The sequence below is a fragment of the Girardinichthys multiradiatus genome, chromosome 9 (genome assembly GCF_021462225.1).
Source record: "Girardinichthys multiradiatus isolate DD_20200921_A chromosome 9, DD_fGirMul_XY1, whole genome shotgun sequence".
NCBI classification, from domain to species: Eukaryota; Metazoa; Chordata; class Actinopteri; order Cyprinodontiformes; family Goodeidae; genus Girardinichthys; species Girardinichthys multiradiatus.
In genome coordinates, this window is record NC_061802.1 from 29,453,947 (window position 1) to 29,480,371 (window position 26,425).

General features: G+C 37.5%; 1 protein-coding gene across 6 annotated transcripts in view; it reads left to right on the top strand.

Moving 5' to 3' along the window:
* Window positions 1-26,188, top strand: part of ghrhrl (growth hormone releasing hormone receptor, like) — a 40,805-nt gene extending 14,617 nt beyond the window's left edge. Inside the window, exons 2-14 of one of the 6 annotated variants that reach the window (XR_007039548.1) lie at window positions 3,855-3,960; window positions 4,386-4,508; window positions 7,299-7,390; window positions 8,091-8,194; window positions 12,974-13,106; window positions 13,194-13,347; window positions 18,147-18,207; window positions 18,526-18,595; window positions 19,226-19,317; window positions 20,052-20,178; window positions 21,406-21,490; window positions 21,980-22,021; window positions 25,335-25,413. Coding sequence is in view for 4 of the 6 variants with exons in the window: in XM_047374188.1 (XP_047230144.1) it covers window positions 3,855-3,960; window positions 4,386-4,508; window positions 7,299-7,390; window positions 8,091-8,194; window positions 12,974-13,106; window positions 13,194-13,347; window positions 18,147-18,207; window positions 18,526-18,595; window positions 19,226-19,317; window positions 20,052-20,178; window positions 21,401-21,490; window positions 21,980-22,021; window positions 25,335-25,481 (1,341 nt within the window). In the remaining 2 variants the exon portion in view is untranslated. Of the gene's footprint in view, window positions 1-3,854; window positions 3,961-4,385; window positions 4,509-7,298; window positions 7,391-8,090; window positions 8,195-12,973; window positions 13,107-13,193; window positions 13,348-18,146; window positions 18,208-18,525; window positions 18,596-19,225; window positions 19,318-20,051; window positions 20,179-21,400; window positions 21,491-21,979; window positions 22,022-24,359 lie in introns of all 6 variants that reach the window. The other 5 variants (XR_007039547.1, XM_047374188.1, XM_047374189.1 and 2 more) reach the window with 5 other exon arrangements.
* The last annotated feature ends 237 nt before the right edge of the window (window positions 26,189-26,425 follow it).

Genomic DNA, 26,425 nt, shown 5'->3' on the forward strand with positions numbered 1-26,425 from the left:
GTCCATTTGAGTCCAGTGAACTCATTGTCATGTTCAAGAAACCAGTCTGAGATGATTTGTGCTTTATGACATGGCGCGTTATCCTGCTGGAAGTAACCATCAGCCTCAGTTTCCTGTTCTTAGCTGATAGGAGTGGCACCCGGTGTGGTCTTCTGCTGCTGTAGCCCATCCGCCTCAAGGTACAATGTGTTGTGTGTTCAGAGATGCTCTTCTGCATGCCTTGGTTGTAACAAGTGGTTATTTGAGTTACTGTTGCCTTTTTATCAGCTCAAACCAGTCTGGCCATTCTCCTCTGACCTCTGGCATCAACAAGGCATTTGCGCCCACAGAACTGCCGCTCACTGGATATTTTCTCTTTTTCAGACCATTCTCTGTAAACCCTAGAGATGATAGTGCGTGAAAATCCCAGTAGATCAGCAGTTTCTGAAATACTCAGACCAACCTGTCTGGCACCAACAACCATGCCACGTTCAAAGTCACTTAAATCACCTTTATTCCCCGATTCTGATGCTCGGTTTGAACTGCAGCAGATCGTCTTGACCATGTCTACATGCCTAAATGCATTGAGTTGCTGCCATGTGATTGGCTGATTAGAAATTTGTGTTAACGAGCAATTGGACAGGTGTACCTAATAAAGTGGCCGGTGAGTGTATGACTCAATGGTCTGAATCTTTTCTAAAAACATTTAAGGGATCCTCTGGAAATGCAAGTATTTCAAGAAATTTTGAAAGTTCCATCCATCCATCCATCCATCCATCCAGTATTGAAATATCTTTCATATATACAGTGCCTTGTGAAAGTATTCGGCCCCCTTGAACTGGTCAACCTCTTGCCACATTTCAGGCTTCAAACATAAAGATATAAAATTCACATTTTTTATGAAGAATCAACAACAAGTGGGACACAATCGTGAAGTGGAATGAAATTTATTGGATGTGTCAAAGTTTTTTAACAAATAAAAAACTGAAAAGTGGGGCTTGCAATATTATTCGGCCCCCTTGCGTTAATACTTTGTAGCGCCACCCTTTGCTGCAATTACAGCTGCAAGTCTCTTGGGGTTTGTCTCTATCAGTTTTGCACATCGAGAGACTGAAATTCTTGCCCATTCTTCCTTGCAAAACAGCTCGAGCTCAGTGAGGTTGGATGGAGAGCGTTCATGAACAGCAGTCTTCAGCTCTTTCCACAGATTCTCGATTGGATTCAGGTCTGGACTTTGACTTGGCCATTCCAACACCTGGATACGTTTATTTGTGAACCATTCCATTGTAGATTTGGCTTTATGTTTTGGATCATTGTCTTGTTGGAAGATAAATCTCCGTCCCAGTCTCAGGTCTCTTGCAGACTCCAACAGGTTTTCTTCCAGAATGGTCCTGTGTTTGGCCCCATCCATCTTCCCATCAATTTTGACCATCTTCCCTGTCTCTGCTGACAAAAAGCAGGCCCAAACCATGATGCTGCCACCACCATGTTTGACAGTGGGGATGGTGTGTTCAGGGTGATGAGCTGTGTTGCTTTTACGCCAAACATATTGTTTTGCATTGTGGCCAAACAGTTTGATTTTGGTTTCATCTGACCAGAACATCTTCTTCCACATGTTTGTTGTGTCTCCCAGGTGGCTTGTGGCAAACTTTAAACGAGACTTTTTATGGATATCTTTGAGAAATGGCTTTCTTCTTGCCACTCTTCCATAAAGGCCAGATTTGTGCAGTGTACGACTGATTGTTGTCCTATGGACAGACTCTCTCACCTCAGCTGTAGATCTCTGCAGTTCATCCAGAGCGATCATGGGCCTCTTGGCTGCATCTCTGATCAGTCTTCTCCTTGTTCGAGATGAAAGTTTAGAGTGACGGCCGGGTCTTGGTAGATTTGCAGTGGTCTGATACTCCTTCTATTTCAATATGATTGCTTGCACAGTGCTCCTTGGGATGTTTAAAGCTTGGGAAATCTTTTTGTATCCAAATCCGGCTTTAAACTTCTCCACAACAGTATCTCGGACCTGCCTGGTGTGTTCCTTGGTCTTCATGATGCTCTCTTCGCTTTGAACAGAACCCTGAGACTATCACAGAGCAGGTGCATTTATACGGAGACTTGATTACATACAGGTGGATTCTATTTATCATCATCAGTCATTTGGGACAACATTGGATCATTCAGAGATCCTCACTGAACTTCTGGAGTGAGTTTGCTGCTCTGAAAGTAAAGGGGCCGAATAATATTGCACGCTCCACTTTTCAGTTTTTTATTTGTTAAAAAAGTTTGACACATCCAATAAATTTAATTCCACTTCACGATTGTGTCCCATTTGTTGTTAATTCTTCACAAAAAATTAGAATTTTATATCTTTATGTTTGAAGCCTGAAATGTGGCAAAAGGTTGAAAAGTTCAAGGGGGCCGAATACTTTTGCAAGGCACTGTATATATATATATCCTTCAAAAATTGAAAATAAAAGGTAGAATACAGTTTTAGGTTGATACTTTTGCCCACTATCGTCCCCTCTGCCCACATCCGACCTACATCAGCCCATGGACGTTTAGAAAACACAAAACAAATCTGCTAATTACCAGACCAGTCGAATGCAATTTTAGTTATTCTTTTTTATTTGACGTTTGGAAACGTAAACAATTTGAAGGACCTCATCTGAGCAACATTAAATTATGCACCGTGTTTTTGGAAGCTAAAATAAATATATATGTCCTTAGGGACAAACTATTTTAATGAATCAACTTAATTTCCCTCTTCTGTGCACTATGGTGAAAGATTATTTTGCTTAATGTCACTGACATAGGTCAGTTTTACCAAAAGGGAACTGTTTCAGAGGGAGACTAAAATCAGTCACTTTAATTCAGAGAGGAAACACATTCTATTTTTACAGATATGGAAGGCTTTTTGATCGCTTGGGTAGCCAGGAAAATGCCACCTGCTTATATACAGCTATGTGAAAATATTTGGACACCCAATTAAACACTTGTTAAGTCATGTTCACATATTGATGTCTATTCATATTTTTTTATTTTTCTTTGGAACAGATTTAATTGCTCCTAAACAACAAATATTAACCTTGTTTTACTCATTAAAACCAAAACATATCAACAAAAATGTGTTTTCTAGTGGAGGAAAATGTTAGCATATCCTACCTCAAAATAGCTAGTCTCCCCCCTTTGGTTCAAATACCTTCAGGGCAATGTTTCTTGTAGCAATCTACTATGATGATTTGGGTCATTGTCATGTTGCAGGGTTCAGTTCTGATCCAGTTTTATTTCAGAAGAAGGTCTCACATTTTTCTAACTTTTCATTCTGATAGGCATGGTGGATTCTATAATGGTGAGCTTTCCAGGTCCTGCTGTACCAAAACATCCCCAAACTATGACACTTCCACCTCCTAACTTTACAATTTGAGTTTTTTTGGAGTGAATGCTGTATTTGGTTCAGGCCCAACATGTCCTCAGTTCTTGTGTCTAGAAATTTTTTGTCATTTGTCAAAAGAAAAATATCCAAGTCCTGGTATCTGTCTATGTTCTAAACTCCAGCCTGGTCTTCATGTTTCTCTAAGAGAGAAATCCCTGAGCAGACTCATAATAACCTTCTACTGTCTTCCCCATGGTGTCTACTCTCACTTAAACATTAAGAAGCACACCAAAGGAACAGTTAAAGGTTTAAACAGGTAATATCTTCTTCAAATTGCTGAATAAAGATGTTCCCATCATGTGTGGCTGACGTGACTGGCCTCAGCTTAAATATTTATATGTCCAAATATCTTAAAAAAACAAATACTTTTTTCAGGTGTCTAATTATTTTTCCACATCATCGTACCTCTGCATATGTTAAATAATCTTCCTTACTTTCCTGCCTCCAGGCTTTGTCGCTTCTGCACCCCGAGTGTGAATTTTACTTTCAGCTGGAGAAAGAGGAGCGCCTCTGCCAACAGTACATCGCCGAGCAGGAAAACAGGAGCACGGAAGGTGTGTTTTCACTTTTCAAAACAAGTAGACTGGAGAAGCAGCTCATGAATTGAAAAGCGGCTGTGTGTGATATGAAATATACAGCAGGTGGTCACTAGTCACATTAAAATGGAAGAAACGCTTCACAGAGAACTATGAGCTGTCTGGGAAGATTGTTTATGGCCTGGAATAAAAACAGACTCAGTGATCTTTTACTTGGGATGCATCTATAGAATAAAACATTAGACATGATTTAAACAGATTTATAAGAAATAAAGTTCTGCTACAGGGGTTTCTTTTTTTAATAACAAATTCAGAGATGGTTTAAAGAATGTCGTTTGGAATAATTGCTCGTAATATGTGCATACATTTCTTTCTAGGACTACATAATCACAGAAGGTCTGTCTCTACTGAAATAGCAACATATTTAAACTTTCTCCCCTCAGATCTCCTCTGGAAAGGTTGTCGGCCATTATGGGATGAAGTTGTCTGCTGGCCTCAAGCTGCCACTGGTGAAACTGTGCAGAGAGGTTGTCCAGCAGTCTTTTCTCTTTTCATAAACAACACAGGTAGGTGACTTAGTTGGTTAAAATAAAGAGAAACACACCGGGTTGTAATCACATGCTGTGATTAAGTTAAAATGTTTTTCTACTTCATACATAAAAACGCTAAGTTTTTTGTCATTTATCTGCTCGCTTGGTTGCTTTGTGAGGCAGCTTCACCAGACTGCCATCGGTGAAGGATGGCTGTCTTAGTGATTGTAATCTTCTGTAATATAAAATTTTCTTTAAAAAAAAGTCTTTCTCTGTTTATTCTTTTATGTAGCAAGTAGAAATAAGTTTGGTAATTAGAGCTGACCTAAAACAGGAACAGTTAAGCCTGATTTAAAGTAAGACAGTGACCGTTTATACAGTGTATGTAAATATATGGTGTCAACTGTATATGACTGTGCTTGTTAGAGTTAATGAACAGCCTTGAGAATGTCTCGGTTAATTGCAAATAAGCCAAATTTAACCTTTCAGAATTACATAAGTAAGAAAATGTCAGTTTACTGACATCATCAGCTCCACTTCCACAGTATATATATATATACTATATTCTCAAAAGATGATTCAAAGCCAACATCCAACAATGAGAGAGTATGTCATAGTCATAAACGGAGGTAAAAAGATCCAAGCACCACAGCTCAGACAAGAGCCCTTGAGAGGGGCATTACAGGCTTGATGATTAGAAATATTGGCAATGTCTGTGGGAACAGAAATCTGACATGAAACAAGGATAGTGACTAGAAAGCAACAGAAAATCCATAACCAACAAAATCTAGCTGAGAAATCATGGAACAGAAAACAGGCTTTTCAAAAGCATACATACGTCCTACTTCACAAACAGAAACTTCAACGTGTTTGATTGGGATTTTATGTGACAGATCAAGGTAAACTAGTGCAAAATTGTGAAGTGGAAAAAAAAATAAAACCCCTTTTTTTTATAGCAAAAATCTGCAACGTGTGGCTTGAGTGTGTATTTGGCAGCTAATCCAATGGTAGCTACATCTTTCCCTGCAGTTGAAGTTGTGATATGTCTACTAACTTTATACATGTAGAGAGCATTTTGACAATTCTTTTCTGCAAAATACATAAAGCGCATTCATATTGGATGGGTAAATTAACTGTAATGTAGAGCAAACAAGTCCAAATTGCCAAAGAGATGAGTGGTTCAAGCACATTGATCTTTGCTTCAAATCAAAAATGTAGTGTAGAATATTTTTAAAACCCACCTTGAAAGTGAATTAAGATCAGGTATTGGTGGCAATTTATACTGCGTTCCACTTAGCTCGTCTGAAGTCAGAAGCTGGATCTAGACATTACACTAAACCCAACTTAATCATATTCTAGTTAAAAGTTGGAAAATCAGTGGAATTTACCAATAGTTGTACTTACCTAGCCCAATTACTGTTAGAAATACAATATAATAGCAATGCTTGTCTCAGCATGCTATGCAGTTAAACGTTAAGGGGACATTTTCACAAAGAGAAGGTGTACGTATATATTATGTAATATTTGTGTGATCTAAATCATTTTACTTTACCTCTGACTGCATATTTAGTGATGTTGTCTCTTGCAGCTTCTAATAGGTTTTCCCCTTTGATTATCCTGTATTTAGCTCCACCCATTCTGACATCAACTCTGACCAGCTTCCATGTCATTGCTAAAGAAAAGCATCCTCATATTATGAAACTGCTGCCACCATGCCACACTGTGGCTGTGTTCAGGGTGATGTGTGCTGTTAGCTTTATGCCAAACACTGTGTTTTGCATGTGGGCCAAAAAGTTAAATTCTGGTCTCACCTGATCAGGGTAACTTCCTAGACATGTTTGCTGTGTTTTCAACATCGCTTCTAGCAAACTTTAAACCGGTCTTCTTATAGCTTTCTCTCAATTATGGCATTCTACTTGTTTGTTCTTTAAGAAATCCAAATTGCTGGAGTGAACAATAATAATAATATCCGTAAACAATAATCCCACCTGAGCTGTGGATCTCTGCAGATCCTTCAGTGCTACCATGGGCCTCTTGGATGCTTCTTTGATTAATTCTCTCCTTGTCTGGACTGTCAGTTTAGGAGGATGGCCCTGTTTTTGGTAGATTTGCAGCTACGTCTAAGACATAAGTCTGAGAAATACATGGGCATTTGCAGTTTTAATTGTTTAAAGGTTCATTGGGTCTATGATGGACTGGCGACCTGTCCATGGTGTACCCTACCTCTTACCCAATGACCGCTGGAGATAGATACCAGCTCCCCCTGCGATCCTGCAAGGATAACGAATATACACAATGGATGAATGGTTGGTTTAAAGGGCATAAATAGTTTTGTGAGACACTGTGCATGCACAAGGTTGCCTGATAGATGGAAATTTATCGTAACCAAACAATCATGCACAGGCCTTATTGACCTCTTATTATATAACAGAAGGAGATCCATGTGACCATAAGAATTAACTTTAAATGTGTTTCTTAAAATGTTTGTCATGATTCCAAATGGCTTCAATTGCATTAATAATGTATTCATTTAATAAGAGGATGCTCTTCATTTTATATTATATGTTATTAAGACTGTAGATCTGCAGTTTTACAGTAGATGCCTACTTAGTTACCTAGTTAAATGATGCTGTCACCAAAAAGATGAAATAACAAAACAAAATGTCATCTTTCAAGTATTAACTGTGGAGGCTATTCAAACTGGACAAATTTGATCAACAAAAAAAGGACAGACTGTTAAATATGTTCCAGGGATTAAAATTGTAAACAAATGTTATCCTTTTGAAAGTACTGCTGACTTTCTGCTCTCCTAATGTCCCTCTACAGGGTCAGTGAGCCGAAACTGCACCAGCCGAGGCTGGTCAAAGCCTTTTCCGGCGTACCACATTGCCTGCAACGTCGAAGATGACATTCCTGAGGTAAGGGTCATTGAAGCGCGACAGATTAAGAGGTCAAATGGAGGAACGGGGGACTCCAAGATTAAGAGCGCAGAGGTCGGGGAGAATATTGGAAACAGCTGGAGAAAGCAGCAAGCTGAAATAGGGGAGGAAGCTAAAAAAAAACATAAGGACCAACAGAAGGGCAAACCTGCTGCAGAATCAACATACAAAACAAGCAAATGAAAAGAAGACTGCTCTATGTTTCAGGAGCTGCATTTCTCTCATTCAAATATAAAACTAATATGGACCTAATGGCGACCAGGCTTTCTGGAGCAGAAAATAAGACCTATTCTGTTGTGAGACTGAAAATATGTTTGAAGGGCAAAATCACAAGTCACTCAGTGGGAAAAAGCTAAAATTATCTAATTTCAGAGAAAAGAAGAGAATGGTACTTAATCATACTGTTGCTTTTGGAAAACACTAGCATTGCAGTGAGATGGTGCACCTTTTGTTTTGATGTAAAAAGCCTTGCAAATGTTCTAAAAGCTGCATTAATAGGACCTTCCCTGCATTTGTTTCACAGACATCTCTTCAGTACAGTTGAGTCTCAACCTTACCAATAATTTAGCCTTATTTTAGGATAGTATTTTTTTATTTTTTTATTTTTGAAGCCTGACAGCTTTGATATTTTAATAAAATGTCCTTTTACACAAATCCTTCTTTCTTGCTCTGCTTTTAGACAGAGCAGTCGTATTTTGCTACTGTGAGGCTGATATACACCATCGGTTACAGCATCTCTCTGGGGGTCCTGGCTGTTGCTGTTTTCATCCTGCTGATCTTCAGGTATGAACGTGATAGTAAAAGACAGTTCTGGTTGCCCAGAAATTCATCAGTAGACAGCATTTCTTAGCCTACCACAGTTCATCTTAGTTGTTGTTTTCAGCTGACTATACATACTGTTCACAACTCTGTTTATAAACACTGTAGGTTCTTTTAAGACTTGTCAGGTTGTGTTAGTTTGTGCAGTGCTTTTTTAAAACACATAAATGTGGCCTTAAAAGTGACAATTTACCAACAGAGACCAGAAATACAGTTTGGGATTGTAAAGTTAATTTCTGAACACCTGTTGTTTCAATCAGTGTTGAATTAAGCTAGTAATATTAAGACATTTGTGTACAGGAAAAACAAACCTAAAACTGATTTGTGTAGGAATGCTGAAAACAGCAAAGGAGGATGTAACATTTATCAACAGAGACCCTTTAGTCATTTAATAACAGGGCACCAACCTGCCTCTCTGGCTGTGGAAAACCAACCAGCTGTAACTTAATCCCCGGTCCAGCACTAGAATCACTTTGGTGACAAAACCCTGTTAAGTCACCAGTACCTTTACATTCAATTCTGATTCAGTTCCAACTTTTAATGGCTTATCAAGTTGAACAGAACAATAAAAATGTGCTCTACTGCTATTAGAGGAGGCCTTAAATGTGATAAAACGTGCTTTAGAGAAGTTAAAAACAGCCTGCTAGACATATATCAACTAAAACCACTAAATATACACCATAGAAATTATTAAATTAAGTAATAACAAAGCCAAAACAAGATAAATTGATCAATCTTATGGAAATGAGAAACTTTTGAAATCCAGTCTTGTAGATAAATGAGAAAACACTGGTTATCTATCTATCTATCTATCTATCTATCTATCTATCTATCTATCTATCTATCTATCTATCTATCTATCTATCTATCTATCTATCTATCTATCTATCTATCTATCTATCTATCTATCTATCTATCTATCTATCTATCTATCTATCTATCTATCTATCTATCTATCTATCTATCTATCTATCTATCTATCTATCTATCTATCTATCTATCTATCTATCTATGAATATTGTAGCTTCACATTGAAGGCATCAAAACTATGAATTAACACATGTGGAATTATATACTGAACAAAGAAGTGTGAAACAACTGAAAATATGTCTTATATTCTAGGTTCTTCAAAGTAACCACCTTTTGCTTTGATTACTGCTCCACACACTCTTGGCATTCTGTTGATGAGCTTCAAGAGGTAGTCACCTGAAATGGTTTTCCAACAGTCTTGAAGGAGTTTCCAGAGATGCTTAGCACTTGTTGGCCCTTTTGCCTTCACTCTGCGGTCCAGCTCACCCCAAACCATCTCGATTGGGTTCAGGTCCGGTGACTGTGGAGGCCAGGTCATCTGGCGCAGCACCCCATCACTCTCCTTGGTCAAATAGCCCTTACACAGCCTGGAGGTGTGTTTGGGGTCATTGTCCTGTTGAAAAATAAATGATGGTCCAACTAAACGCAAACCGGATGGAATAGCATGCCGCTGCAAGATGCTGTGGTAGCCATGCTGGTTCAGTATGCCTTCAATTTTGAATAAATCCCCAACAGTGTTACCAGCAAACCACCCCCACACCATCACACCTCCTCCATGCTTCACGGTGGGAACCAGGCATGTAGAGTCCATCCGTTCACCTCTTCTGTGCCACACAAAGACACGGTGGTTGGAACCAAAGATCTCAAACTTGGACTCATCAGACCAAAGCACAGATTTCCACTGGTTTAATGTCCATTCCTTGTGTTCTTTAGCCCAAACAAGTCTCTTCTGCTTGTTTCCTGTCCTCAGCAGTGGTTTCCTAGCAGCTATTTTACCATGAAGGCCTGATTCACACAGTCTCCTCTTTACAGTTGTTCTAGAGATGTGTCTGCTGCTAGAACTCTGTGTGGCATTGACCTGTTCTCTAATCTGAGCTGCTGTTAACCTGCGATTTCTGAGGCTGGTGACTCGGATGAAATCCCACTTATTAAACCTCACAGGGCACACCTGTGAAGTGAAAACCATTTCAGGTGACTACCTCTTGAAGTTCATCAACAGAATGCCAAGAGTGTGCGGAGCAGTAATCAAAGCAAAAGGTGGCTACTTTGAAGAACCTAGAATATAAGACATATTTTCAGTTGTTTCACACTTTTGTGTTCAGTATATAATTCCACATGTGTTAATTCATAGTTTTGATGTCTTCAGTGTGAAGCTACATTATTCATAGTCGTGAAAATAAAGACAACTCTTTCAATGAGAAGGTGTGTCCAAACTTTTGGTCTGTACTGTATATAGGTATATATAGATAGATATAGATATGTGTATATACAGTACTGTGCAAAGGTTTTAGGCAGGTGTGAAAAATGCTGTACACTAAGAATGCTTTCAGAAATATAAATGATGATTGTTTATTTTTATTTATTTACAAAATGCTAAGTGAGTGAACCCAAATATACAGCCAAAGTCATTAAGAACTTCCCTTCAGCGTAAAGAAGAATAAGGATTACTGGAAGTGATGGTATGGCCCCCACAGAGCCCTGATCTCAACATCATGGAGTGTGTCTGGGATTACATGAAGAGACAGAAGGATGTGAGAAAGCCTCCATCCACAGAAGATCTGTGGTTAGTTCTCCAAGATGTTTGGAACAACCTACCAGACGAGTTCCTTCAAAAACTGTGTGCAAGTTTACCTGGAAGAATTGATGCTGTTTTGAAAGCAGAGAGTGGTCACACCAAATATTGATTTGATTTAGTTTTCTCTTTTGTGCATTAACTGTATTTTGTTGATTGATGAAAATACATGATTGACACTTTGCACATTACTGTAAATATATACATATATATATATATATATATATATATATATATATATATACATATTTATATATATTTATATTTATATATATATATATATATATATAAAAATATATACTACATAGCAAAAAAACTTCAAGAATGTCTTGAAGTTCTTCCAGGCATTTTGTTCTCATGCATTTTAATTTATACATACCTATTTCTATTTTGTATCCATAAACAATCTATTCCTTTAACAATGTGCTTAACCATTGTGTATCACATTGTTTCTCTTGGAAATTCTGAATATCTGAGGAGTAAAAAAAATTAAAATGCTCTAGTATTACAAATAGTTATATTTTGATCACATTTTTATTGCATAATTCAGAAAGCTGACATGGTTTCCTTTTTCTTTTCTTTCAGCCCCTAAGGCATGGTTTATGATTTGTAAATAGTAAAATTACATTTTGTTTTATTATTATTGTAGTCACTCTTTTGTTAACTTTTTCCAGCACTACCTCTTGGAAAACCTAATTTCTCCAGGTCCCATGTCCAATCAGTGAACCGCAATGTGTTCAGTCCCTACTCTGCTCAGGAGCAGGGACAAAAAAAGTAGGTACCGGTATGGAAAACAGTAAACAGTAATGGAAATGCTTGCAAAGAAGGCAAAGAAGGCCGAGTGGAGTGGAGCCAGGCTGAATAGCAGTAATAGAAAAACCAAATGCAATGTTCCAGATGAAAAGCCAGTGTTGGGCCAGTTCATCCTTATCAAGAACTAGTTCTAAACTCAGTTCAGCCAGGTTAAAATAATTTGTTTCATGTTCATAGTTCACCACCTAAATATTTTTGACCGAATTTCACAACTCCAACCTGATTCAGTTCTTGTTCTTTTACCATAATTTATTTGAAATAAAGTTTAAAACAATATATCGTTAATGGCGTCTTTCACAAATTAGCATATGGAATATCCCATTTTCTACCGTTTGTTTTATTCTCTCCTGTTGTCTTTGTTCGAATTAACTGTATCTTATATTGGATGGATTTTCAGAACATCAACTCTCATTCACATGTTTTAATAGTTTTATCAACATTAAAGAAAAATGTTACTAAAATGTGACCTATTTAGACTTGTCGCAGTTTTCATTTTTAACGCCTTTTATTAGCATTAAGTTGGCACAGACTGGATTTGTTTTTTGCTATTTAAACTGTTATTGCATGGCCAAAAGCCCACAGTAATAATGAAAAAAGGCCAAAAATTCCAAGTTGAAGTTGTCTCTGAAAAAAGCGCTCGGTCATATAAAGACAATTTTTCCATTAATCTACAGCTGTAAAGTCAAATAAATTCTGGTCAAGAAAAGAGAGTTAACACACCACAATGTTCCTCTTTAATAACTCTAGATTCTGTTTGGGCACATTAGCTGACAAAATCTCAATTATGTAAATTAAATGCATCTCCATTGTTGTTTCAGTTACTTACCCACTGGATGATCAGAGAGACGTGTTTAAAGGTGCAGTTTTCCATTATGTGTAAATCAAAGCCAAAGGCCGTATAATCAAGTCTATTACCAATTAAATTACCAACATAAGTCCATATATTCACATAAATAGGCCGTTTAGTGAGGGGATTGTGTTTGTAGAAATGCACACAAACTCCAACCCTGATGTTCTCTCCTTTAGCCTTCAAAGACGTTTTAATCTTAGACTGATTCCTCAAAAATCTCTTTATAAAAGACACCCAATACTGGCACAGAGAACCATAAAAATGTATTATTTGGAGAGAATTTAAAATAAATATGTGAAAATAAAAAGGATTAATTAAATATGTAAATTAAAAGACGAACCACCAAAACAACATAAATCTTAAAATATCCTGGTAGAGGAGAACTGTTAATCAGTTTGGCTGAAAGATTTGAAAGAAATGCTCTTTTTTGTTGTACATCACAGCCTCGAGCCGAGTGTGTTTGCGTATTTTTCAACAGGAGGCTGAGATGTGCCAGGAACTTCATTCACATCCAGCTCTTCCTGTCTTTTATCCTGAAATCTGTGGCCGTGTTCATAAAGGATGCCAATCTGTTCCCAAGTTATGACACCAACCACTGCACCCTGTCCACAGTAAGATAATTACAATGCCAAAAGGAGAGTTTGGGGTAGATTTTGCCATATAATTATTCACTCTATGCCTCTTCTTTTTCTGTCCAGTTTGCCTGCAAGGCCTCTGTGGTTTTCTGTCACTACTGTATGATGACTAATTTCTTTTGGCTCCTGGTGGAGGCGCTCTACCTCAATTCCCTGCTGCTCTCCTCTTTCTACCACAGCCGCCGCTGCATTTGGGGCCTCAGTCTGCTGGGATGGGGTGAGAATCGTACCATGCGGCATTTAGGAAGCATTAAAGACTAAAGTGTGTATGTCTCTGTAAGTGACGAGCTGTAAATGTCAGGTTTATGACCTAGCCTACTACAGATTGTTGGGTAGACTTTCCACTTTAAGCATATTTATGTTGTTTTTTTATTCAAGTAAATAGATTTATTCTAAATTAGGGTTGCCCTGATGATAATTTTTTGTCCATGATATTGATCCGAGTTAATAAGGAGTAATTTGCCCAAACCGTGTCACAATCTGACACCTGCATTTTTTACAACTCTCGGTAGCCACGGTTTCTGTGATTTCTTTTTGAAGTCCAAATATAATATTAGTTTACAAGCAGTTCACATAATTTTTATCACCAGACACAATTAAAAATAGATTTTTTAACATTACAGATTGTTATAAATTTAATGAAGGTAATATTTGGTTGTGAACATAAACTGTGTTGGGACCACAGCCATGGTTACAACGTGAAAGGCCAGTACAGACTTTCCTGGAACCAGTGTTGCCAGGTGTAGGATTATCGTACTAGAGACATAAAATTATCGTATTTTGAGGGAAATTATCGTACACTCGTCATAACCAAAATAACAAGTGTGTTGATGTGTTGAATATCGTCTAACAGGCACTCGCAGCTTTGTGGCGTCAGTATGGAATGGATTTATCAACAGCTGCAGCCCCACAGTGCCGAGCTCTGCTTCTTCTTTTCTTTTTTTCTTTTCCTCAATCATGGGCGGGCGCAGTGGACTATTTAGTCAATCATGGCCGTTGTTCTGAGGCCAACGCATCACGTCACACGTAGGTCACATTTAGAAAAGCACAATTGGCTGGAATTTCCAGCATTTGTTTCCGAATCCGGACACAGATGCCTTCAAGGTTCACAAAAAAACTCCGACAGACTTTGGCGATAGGCTGATGACGACTGATTACAACCACACATTCACGGAATGCTCAAATTATCGTACATTTGGCCATTTTTAGGAATATTGACCGTACACCGTACAGAGAGCAAAATAATCGTACAAATACGATAATTATCGTACACCTGGCAACACTGCCTGGAACTTTCAAAATAAATTGCATTAACCTACCTCCGGCACAGCCAGGAAACGGGGTAACTGCGGACTTCCTGTGACGTCACTGTCCAAATAAAAGCACCGCTCTTGCTACATCCTGCCTCTTCCATCTGGACTCTGCTGCGAGGCTGGCCGGAGAGACAGCGCACTAAGGTCTTTTTGCTGGCAAACAGACATAACTCTTCAACTGGATCCAAGGGTGTCATACGATCGCTCATATGCATAAAGTTAAGGACGGATGAATTGCTGTATGTGTATCCAGTATTCATTCAAGAACGGGAATAATTAAGGTACATGCTGTCACGGTGGGGTTTTGGAGTGGACCGAAGCGCAGACAAGAGCTTGGAAGCAGCATTTCAAAAAGCAGTCTCTCAGCTTTAATCAAAAAAAGTAAAAAAGTAACAAAAACACTGCAGGTACTGAACAGGGTCGAGATCCAAACACTTACATTACAGACACTGCAGGAACATGGAGACTCAAGGCAGGGACGAGGATAAAGGGTCGAGTTGTAACGCAAGGAACCCACAAAAACATAATGAAACAAACCAACTAATATGCAGAGAGAAAACAAAGGCAGGTAATCAAAGGAACTAAGGACAGGTGAGGCAAGGAGGCAGAGGGAACAGGTGAACCTAATACAAGTAATTAACAAGACACCGAGCAGACCTAAAACAAAACTATAAAGAAAGATAAAAATAAAGCATAAGAATCAGGGATAAACATGAACTGAAGGAAACTGAGAAACTGAAGGGAAGATAAGAAACACCAAACCTAAGAACGAACAAGGAGCCCATAAAGCAAACCAGATTACAGAGTAATGAAACCTAACACCACACAGACTGAACAGACAGGAAGGGAAGCAGAGAACACAAGGACTAGGATGTAAACAAACAAAATGTAAACAATAAGTAAACACAACCTAACCAGAGGGGCTGGAGAAATATGATAATCAGTAAACAAAACAAAACACAAAGTCCAAAATGTCACATCCTGACACAAGCATTGCCTGATTTTCTCTCTGAGGCCTGCAGAAGCAAACTGTGTTCCAGAGAATTCCCTGCAGAGACGCGGTCTCTACGAAGCCGAGTGGAGCGGTTTTCCCAGTCTGAAGGAAGAACCCTGGCACCGCTTCACCGTGGTTACAGTAACTGTGCAGTTGGTTGGCGGACAGAGCGAGCCGTCTTTCACCCTTAGCTACGGAGGTTAGCTGAAGCTAACCCTTTGTTCACAGAGCTTTCTTTAAAAAAAGGTCGTTGTCCCCCAGACAACTTTTCCTCAACACAATTCAAACGAGGTTAGGGTTTGGGCAGAGAGATTTAGGATGAAATGATTTAAACATTTTTCATTTTATGAAGTTTGGTTTTGTTTGTTTGAAACTCGGCTATCTTGGTGCTAGCAGGCTATCTGCAGCACACGTGCTCAGTTTTGTGTTCTGTCTTTGTGTGCTTTTAAAGTTTAGACAAACTTTATTTAAAGGGTGATTTTAAACACAGAAGATTGATCATAACGCGCCGTCCTCGCTTATGCATTTTAACCCTTATATTAACGGTATTTTAAAGGTGTGTGTTTGATTCTGGTGCTAAGTTATCATCTCTTTTCTTAGCTTTCACTGCTAACAGCTAAGAACCCATGCTTGCATACTTAAGCCCATTTCTCCAACAAGATTTGGTTATTTTCCAAAGTAACTCCCTAAATATTTTACTATTTCCTTAATAATATTTCTTTAAATATTATTTCAATAAATAAAGGCAGCTAATGAGACACCGTTGAGAATTAGTCATCCAGGTTGGTTTTATTCAGCAAATCATTCTTTAAAACAGTATTTTATTAAAATATTTTATCTGATCTTGCATTGTGAATGGTTGTCTATGTTAGTTCCAAAACTAACTTAACTTCATTTCCAGATTCTTCAAGATAATCCTTGGTTCTCAAACATAAACATTGCATGGTAATGTTGCATCACTCTTTTGGTCATGGTTCTCAACCATCTTTAATCAACTTGTTTATATTGTACATAGTCCATTAGTCTTCCCTATTCTTTAATTCTGCTTAGTAGTTTAGTTGGATTGTTTTAGCATAGTGAAGAGTTTGTTGATTGAAATATGTTTGACTTTGAGTTGACTTATTTTTGTTAATAAATTATTGTATTTTAAGAAATTGTGTGAAATCATTCCATGTGTGTGCAGAGTTTATGCTGTTCAATAATGTCAGAGCTCATCTCACACCTTTCTATTTTGTCCTAATACCATCGCCTTACTGGGCTTGTATTCACAGGACAACCCTTAACAGACCGAAATATTATTTGATAAAATATTCAAGTATTAATATTAAATATTAAATAATATATTCAGATTCATAGTCACAGCAACTGTATGCTGAAAGATTGATTTTTGCATTTACATTGTGTGAACAGAAAGTAATTTTGAAATGTTACTCTCATTTTACTTTTGCGATAGGTCTGAATTTATTGCAGAGCGGGTTTAAGGTTGTTGGAGGGGTAGCAGTATCCCACCTACAGTCCAATGCCCACCATTGACCACACTTTTATATAGTCCATGCTGGATCATTTTAGCATCACAATGCATGACTGCATAATTTGTTTTCGTAGTAGAGCCAATAGTGAAGTAAAATGGCTATACAACAGATTATGTTTTTCCTGACAATCACATTAGGTCCCATTACCCATTTATTTCTAAAATAACAAGCCACAGAAGGAAATATCGGGTGAAAATGATCAGACAGGATAGTAGTAACATATCAGACCTGTGAGCAACAAGTTATTTAACTCAGATCATTATAATGTAATATTTATATTAACTTTAGATTGTGAATGCACATTTTTTTTTTATTCCATCTTAATGTCACAAACATGCACACATTTCTGTTGAGGGAAAAATAAATGCAACTATGTATAGCTAATCTGTCCTAAACATATTCCTCATGATAATTCAACAAAGAGAAATAAAAAACAGTGTGCCTACCGAAGAACATCTGTGGGGTTTCCAATCACTCTGAGCAGACAAAATAAAGCAAACAACAGGTATCTGGCTGAAACTAAACACACCTCAATCAAACCGCCAAGACGGTGAATATAACAGTTACTTTATATGTGGAAAAACATAATTTTCCTGTTAAAAATAAATCAAACCCTTAAAGCTGTTAAACAGGAGTAAAATCCCAGCAGGGGTCCCTAAGCAGTGGCAAAGACTGTTTATATGTCAATCCTCTCTTGTGGGTCTCTAGACAAAGCTGTGGCTATAATGGAACTACCACTAAAAGAAACCAAATTGTACAGTTTACATTTGTTTATTTATGTATCACTGCTTCAAGAAAGTTTCACAGAACCAGACCAGATCAGCGTATTATTGTGACAGTTAAAACTGCCCTGCCCTGTCTCATAAAAAGCAAAGAAATTAAAGGTATTTTCTAAAACTGTGGCACTAACACTGTCCACAAATGATGGACATTTATTTATTTTATGTGTAGTTTTGTAAAAAAACAATTTGACATAGGTGATGCTAAACATTCACTACAAGTTTACATGCAAACTGGAATAAATGCACAAAACCTCTTACTGCAGCACAGATATGGGAAGATATATATGAAAAAATTAAATTCTTGCACTAATAACCATCTAATTATGATTGTGCCTTCTCAGTGTGTCTTGATTACATCTCAGTGACATTAATTTTGGTTTCCTGCCTCTCTGCAGGTGTGCCTGTTTTCTTTATACTTCTGTGGATTGGATCCAGGGTGTACTATGAGGACACAGAGTTTGTATACAATTTCATAACTTTTAGCATTTACTTCGATTATTCATTTATATTATACAGTCTAATGAATTAAAAACACTGAACAGTGAAGCACTTCATTAAGTTATAAAATTAGTTTAGGAGTTAGGTGTAAGTTTTAATTTAAGTGATAAATTATGTTTCTGCACTTTCACGTTCTTGCATTATTTATGCTCAATTTAAGTAAGGTTTTTTTTTACTAGAACTTTATGTATTTCTTTCTTAAGCTCAGTTTACGTGATACAGAAAGTTCAACTCAGAATGACTGAGATACACATTTTTAAATGTGTTCCTCTGCAGATGCTGGGACAACACCAGGGACTCACCATACTGGTGGATCATTAAGGGACCAATTGTGGTCTCTATTGCGGTAAATTCTCCCATTGTGCCAAAACAAAGTATTCACTTTTATTCATTGAGTACAGATTGTTATGTACAGTGATGGTTTTTGATATGGGCAAATATGGCTCACGGCTTAGAGTGGCATGGGATAGAGGATGGCTGAAAAAAAGTAGCTGGATGTTTTCTGTTGCTTTTAATGTCAGGCCAACAAGAAGTGGAAGCCCCCGTGTTCTTTACACATTGAAACATTGTACTCTTCCCTCCTACCTACCTACCTACCTACCTATCTACCTACCTACCTACCTACCTACCTACCTACCTACCTACCTTCGCTGTGTTCTGTACCATAGGAAGTCCAGAGAAAGTTGGGCTTAGGGGGGCACAGAGGAGAGGACTTGCTCAGGGCTCAATTTATGCAACAACCATTACTGGTTATGAATTTTTTTTTTCTTTCATTTTAGAGACATCCCAGGGAAAAGGTCTCAGGGGAAAAATAATTTTGTAGTTTTGGAGCACAATACATAATCTCTACCAACACCAGTCCAAGTCAATTATACAGTTAACTGCTATGATATTTTTAATCGTGTTGGTACAAATATTTTCTATATCATGTCTGTAAGAACATAATTGAAACAAACATTTTGTTTTTTATTCACAGGTCAATTTTATGCTTTTTGTGAACATCATCAGAATCCTCATACAGAAGCTAAATCCTCGGCTGATCCAGTTCAATAACTCCTCTCAGTACAGGTATAGTAATACTCAGACAGTGAAGTCTGAGCAGTAATGCACTTTCTCAGCTCTCATATGCTGAATATATGTACATTTTACTAATCCAGAGACCGATGAAGTCATCTGGATATATTTCAAAGACAAAGGAATGCTTGTTTCAACCTATCTGAGGTTTTCTGTTATTACATTTAGATCCATATTTTCCAGACAAAGTCTGGATTTTTCAGACTCTTGGCTCTGTGACTTATTTGTGGTAAACTCTTGCACTTTTCAAGAGTGATGATTGACAGTTCTTTAAATACTTTTCAGCTCTCGGATGTTGAAAGATACAGTTTGCGCAAAAGCTGTTGATACAGTCACAGTGTGTACTGAATAATTCATTTACCCTACATGCTGAACAACAATCTACTCAGTCTGCCCACGTCTACCAAGAGCCTTATCAGAATTTCTAATTGAAATAGGTTCACTAATAGACTGAGAGTGCTCAACACATCAAGTATTCTGGACTTCATAAAAGACATATCAAGGTATGTTAGAAGATGCTTGACATAATTGCATCAGCTACGGTGCTTCTATACAAACACACACACACACACACACACACACAGAGTAGTCCTTAAAACTGACATCCGATCATCTGTTTGCCCACTTGCATTAGGCTATCAGCAGCATTCAGATGAGACAGGCGCTAACTGTCTCCCACAGGAAGTTTCATCTCTGGTATCTGGATTTTATTTCTTTCTGTGCAACAGGCGCCTGGCCAAGTCCACCCTCCTCCTCATCCCTCTGTTTGGAACCCACTACATGTTCTTCAGTTTTCTGCCTGACTACTTAAACAACCTGCGTTTCTATATCGAGCTCTGCCTTGGATCCTTTCAGGTGCAAATGTGAACTTTTCACACTAAGCAGATTAGTTTATTTTTAAAGCCCTATTTCGTACTGAGGTGTTGCCTTTCCATCCCAACCTGCTTCTATTTTGTACCATTTTGTACACATGTACTTTAATGCTACCTATCAGTTTATTTCTCCTTGCAGCTTCATATTTTAGGGAATGATGTAGATAAATGATAATTGTGAAAATTCTCGTATTTCAGATGTATTTTTTTTTTTTTTTAGATTTTATGTTGGCCAGTATTTCAGTTGATTGCAGATTAGATTTTCATTTCCCAAACAACACTTAGATGTGGGGGCATAGGTGTTAAATAGGTGAAAAATGTGAGTCGCTGATCGAATTGTCTTTGGGTTACATATGGGACCCGTGTTAATTGCCTTCATTGGTTGATTGTATGTCAACACTGGACCTAAAGTGGGACACATATTATTTAGAACCACAAAACCAACATTTAAGTTTTTAAGGGTTCTACACGAGGAGAAAATGTGAGCTGTAGTTTGTAGATTAGAATATTGTAAATAAGTTCAATATTTTTCGTCATTCATTTCAGAAAGTGAAACTCATATATTACATAGATTCATTACACATAGAGTGAAATATTTCAAGCCTTTATCTCCTGTAATTTTGAGGGCCCACTAGTGTCACAAAACTGTAAAAAAAAATCCATGTTGAGCCCAGGTCAATTTAATACCCATTTAAACCAAGCAAACCCATGTGGGGCTCATGTATACATCTAGGCTGGATTGGACTTTTTGGATTTTGAAATATTAAAATATGATAAAATAATCTCTCCCAATTGTACCAAAATAACAAGTTAAATGAACTTGCTGCTGGAAGATAATATTTACTGGAGCCACATAACAAAATGTCTTACTATTATTTGCCTCCAAGTAATCAGATTTTCTTGTAATTTCTTTAAACACAAGTCTTTTAAAATGTTTCTATGAACTTTTTATTATTGTTTACCTCTTTTCAGTTCAAAATCTTACCATTATTAGAGTTTTGAATTTTGGATTTGTATTTTGGTTATATTTTGTTGTGATTATTTGTTTGGTTTTTTTCACTCAGTACTTGGTTCACTCCTTTGTTTTGAGAGTCTTTGTTCATTTTGTGTTTTACTTTTTGTGTACTGTCTTTATCTTCTGGATAAGTTAAATTATTCTATGTCCTGTGTATTTATTTCTGTATGTACTAACCATTTTTCCTCAGTTCAGGTGTTCACTCAGCTGCACTGCATTTTATCTGTTAGTCTCACCTGGTTCCATTGTCACTAATCACCTCCCCAGCAGTGATAAGTCAGTAAGTTTTCTTTGTTTCTCCTTCTGTTTGAGGGATGTTTTCTTAAGTCATAACTCTGTGATACAGCTTATCTGCTGTAGGTACTTTGTTAGTCCACTTTTCTTATTTTTAGGTACACAGTGCACATTTTGCTGTCATGAGCAGGTACAAGACCAAGACCAAAAACTACTTTGAAAATCTTTTGAGTATGTTCAGATTGAAATCACTTTAAAAGTCAAAAAAGAAACTTTGACTGCTTGGAAGCAAACCAAACAGAACTTAAAGGTGATTTAAAACATGCACATGTCTTTGCTTTCATAAAATTGAAACATATAAACCCTGCAGCATTGCTTTAAACAGTTTGTATGCATACATGTGGCTGAGTTGTGCTGTGAATGAAGCTAGGTGCAAGAATTGCTGTCATCATCTAAAAAAGCAATGACACAAAAGACATCTGAAATCCAGTGAATGGACCTATTGTTAATACAACTCATCTCTTTTTTTTTACAGGGATTTCTTGTTGCAGTCCTCTATTGCTTTCTTAATCAAGAGGTTGGTACAAACCACACTACGCTCAAGTATTGGCTATAACACATTCAGAATAATTCCCAGATGATTTAGAGATATCTGCTGCATAGGCAATCTGTTTAGCAATATTAAAGACCTGTGAGAGGTGGAGGGTGAAAAGCTGCCGGGGCTTAAAGTGCTAAAACAATTTGCCTCTTCTTTCCGCCTTGTTGCATAATTGAAGGCCCCAGAGTGGTTTAAATAATTACTAAGTTTAATGCAAGGCCAGTCTCTCATCAGTCTGAGAGCGTCACCTGTCTTGTCTTTATCTGTCCATATATGCAATAACTTAAGGTCTATGACAGTTGTTAGGGCCTTGGGGATAATAGTGTAGACTGAATTGTGGCATGAGTTGTTTCTATAAATTTGGAAATTGCCTTGCAGATAAAGGAAAGCCGGAGCTTAAAGATACGTTTTGCTTTTGGCTATTTTCCTTTTTTCTTGCCTGTAGTTTATTTTTCAAAGGGTTTATATTCTTAATTTTACAGCAGTTCATTTTCACTCGTATTTAGGCTTATAGGTCATGATGGTTAAATTCATCCCCATACCCAGAGTCAATGAATATGTTCAAGAAAAAAAGACAAAAGCTAAATAGTGAAATGCACAAAGCAGCATAGAAGGCCACAAAAAGTTACAGAAGAGTCGTGTTGTGTTGAAGACCAAGCTTGTGCATCAATGCATAACACAATGGCCACCCAAAAAGAAAATAGCCATAGCAAAGTCACTGGTTCACATGTGAGTTTATGTCCCAAAGTGAAAATTGATTTATCCAGTGAGAAGGCAAAAGTCAGGATAAATATTGTGTTAAAGGTAGTTGGACCAACACTCTGACTTTACTGCCATGCAGTTCTGAATAAGTGCTTATGACAGAAACTGTAGTTTTAAAAAAGCTAGAACTCTGACCACATTCTGGTAGATATTGTAATTTCTCCTTCAGTTCTGACCAGCAACTATTAACAATTGTCAAACTAGAATACTTAATATTAGTGATCTGTGCCCAAATAATAAAACCATCTTGGTGATTGTGTAAAACATGGCGGCAGTGAACTGAAGCAGCTAAAAGTCTATATTTTCTTTTGAAAAATCAATTTGTATTTTATTTGAGAGTTTAGCAACTCAGCGGTAATCTCGCTGTCAAAATGGTATTCCAAGAACACTGTCTGTCAAACCACCTAAACCTGTAAGTCTCATTAAATTTAGTTTTCCCACAACAAAATTTTGTTTGATCCTAAAAGTCACTTTATATTCATAAAACAAGATTCAGTCAGAATACTGACATACAATTTGTCATTCATTCGACTCAGATCAAAGAAAAAGTCGTTGCTGCAACTCATTGTTTCTGTCCTAAATGGCACCCCATACATTACTGTTGGTAAACATGCAGGGAAATACTTTGTAGGGAGTAGTCTTTGACTTAGTTTAATTCCATGACATTTTGGATAAACAGAGAATGCATAACAGCTAAAAATGACAGTAAAACAACACATATTCTTACCATCAAAAACTTTATGCTCACAAACAACATCCATGGTCGTTGTGATGGTTTGGCTTTTGATTTCACTGGTTCACAGGTGTCAAACTCTAGTCCTTAAGGGCCACTGTCCTGCAATTTTCAGATGTGTCTCTGCATCAATACACCTGAATCACATAATAAGGTCATTAGCAGCATGCTAATGGCAAGACACTGTAGACATTGAGTGCATGAGGAGGTAATTCAGCCATGTGATTCAGGTCTGCTAGACTTTAAATATTGCAAGACATTGAACCTCAAGAACTGAAGTTTTACACCCCTGCACTGGTGCTTTCTGTCATTGCTGTGATTTGAAATGAGATGCACTTAGCCCTCTGCTTTGAGTTGCTCAAAACCTTGAAGCCAAGATTCCAAATCTGCATTATCTGTCCATATAATGTTCAATTATGTCATCAATATCTTTGTCCTGCCCATTACGTTATTGGCTCTCGGCAAGTTCTGGGCAAGTCCTTTCCTCTGTGCTCTCTGCAATATGGAAAATTGCAAGAGTTTCCAAAAGGGTTCAAATAACTTTTTTTTGTTTTGACATTTTACAGAGACTATCCCATACCCAAAAGGAGTTATAACAGCAGCCTTGTCCAAAAAACAGTAGTTTACAACATGCTAATTAACAAAACCTACATGGGCTTGACATTATTAAACATTATTAAATTAAATTTTCCTTTTTAACACAATATAATACAATGTTTTCTTGATGCTCATAGGTGAAAATTTTCAAGACAGAGAGCAGTTTTCTTGTCTTTCCCTTTAGCCATATGTATGTTCTCCCTTGCATATAATCTTGTTTTGTAGGTGCAGAAAGAGGTCCACATGCAGTGGCTAAAGTGGCAGGAGAGGAGCTATGGGGTGGTGTTGCCTGCTGCAAAGGGGAGCCAGATGGACACACCCTTCTGATATCTTTCTGATGTCATAACAAAGTGTTGATAGAGGACAGTTTCTGTGCACGTTGCGTCTATCTATTAAGCTGAACACGGATACTTCACTGAAATCTGCAAATTCATCCAAACTGTGTGACAGACTGTTGTACTGACTGCCATTTTTCAACCAGAACACAGAACAATTTCATCACACATTCACATTTTAGTGGGAGTGGTGGCCTGGTGGTAAAAGAGCAGGGCATTTGCGTCCTGGAGAGGCCACAAGTACCCTGGTTTGAATCCCACAGCCTGCCATTCTGGGTCCCTGAGCAAGACCCTTAGCCCCTGAATGCTCCCCGGGTGCCACACAATGGCAGCCCACTGCTCCCTAAGGGATGGGTTAAATGAAAAGAATAATTTCTCCATTGAGAGATCAATAAAGTCTAAATTAATATTATTAGTATTTTTCACAACAGCTCTTGTGTACATCTCCCAAACTGCACACTAAACACACGAAAAGAGCACCTTTCTGCCTTGGAGGCATCACTCGATAAATTAATGATTCAGTTTCAACAAGCTGAAAGATCAGTATATAATTACGGAGCCATCATTTAGGAAGTAAAATGTTAATAGGGTGTTTATTTTAATCAAGAAAACAACAAAGTTTCCCCATTTACATTTTAATGTATACACAATGTGAATTTAGCATTAAAGCTGTGGCCTGTGGTGGTTTTTAATATTGGCTACATGGACAGTTGCCCAGGGTGGTATAAGAAAGGATTGCGTGTGCATTATATATATAGAAAATATTTGCGCCCTACAAATGTTTTATATTGGTTTTATGCTTGTACATTGTCCTTGCTTGCCCACGTGGAGTGAAGTTATCCTGAGAACTCTTCTGTTTCTTTAGCTGGAGTGCCTGATTGATGCTCCTATCCATGCTCAACTGGAAAATTTCAAGAAATTATGTTTTCGCAAACTGTGTTTGTGGTGGGGGTTGGAGGCGGCAGAAGGAGAGGCTCCCCCAGGGTGCCATTTACACAAGAACCTCCACTGAAAGAGGTTGTTGTTCATTGTTCCTTTGTTTTTGGATTATAATTCCTGCCTCTGGTGTTTAGTCTGAGGTGTGATTATGCTTTCTTATACTTTATTGACTTATTTATTTATTTGTATTAATCTCTTAGTTTCTACTGCTGCTATTCAGCAATATGTTTCCTGTTGTAAAGAATCTGTAGAAGTGGATCTTAAATATATGATGAAATATATTTGTTTGAGCAAATCACTTGTACAGGATTCACCTGCATAAAGACCACATACTGTCCCTCCAGGTCTGCACTTTTCATGACCTTTGTGTCACTTTGAAGATCATTGTAATGTAAGAGCATTTTTCTTTTGCCTTAAGCTGAATGTAAAATCTGGCATAGTTGTCATCAGGTTTCCATGATGGATTTTGATGTTTCTGCTTTGTCTTGTGATTTGTCTGTGGTATTTGCAAAATAACAAGATCCTGTGAGTTGAAGCATAAACTTTTGCCCTCAGCAACCTCATTCATGGAAGGAGATGAAATTCAGCTGGCAGCTAGGAATGTTGAAACACTGAAAATTAATGTCTTGCTGTTACTAAATGTGAATCAGCTATAAGTGACCTCCAGGACAATAGTCGATCTATTTACGTTCTCATTCAGAAACTTATTGTAAAACAATATTTTAAAATGTCTTGTGTGAGTCATAACAACAAGCTTAATAAATCAGATTTTTAAAACTAGTGGCTTTCATTTTTTGTGTTTTTTTACAGTTCTGGCCAGGAAACTTTGGTGATTTATTTTTTACACAAAATAAAGGTGACCAAGCTTGTGCAGGGTGTAACAAAACTACATAATTTGCCATTTCAAATAATGGCAGCTGAGACTAAGAATCTTTTTACACAATAACTGGGTATACAAGTTAATGGGGATTTTCTCTAATCCATGCAGGGTCACTATTTTACCTACTAACACAAAAT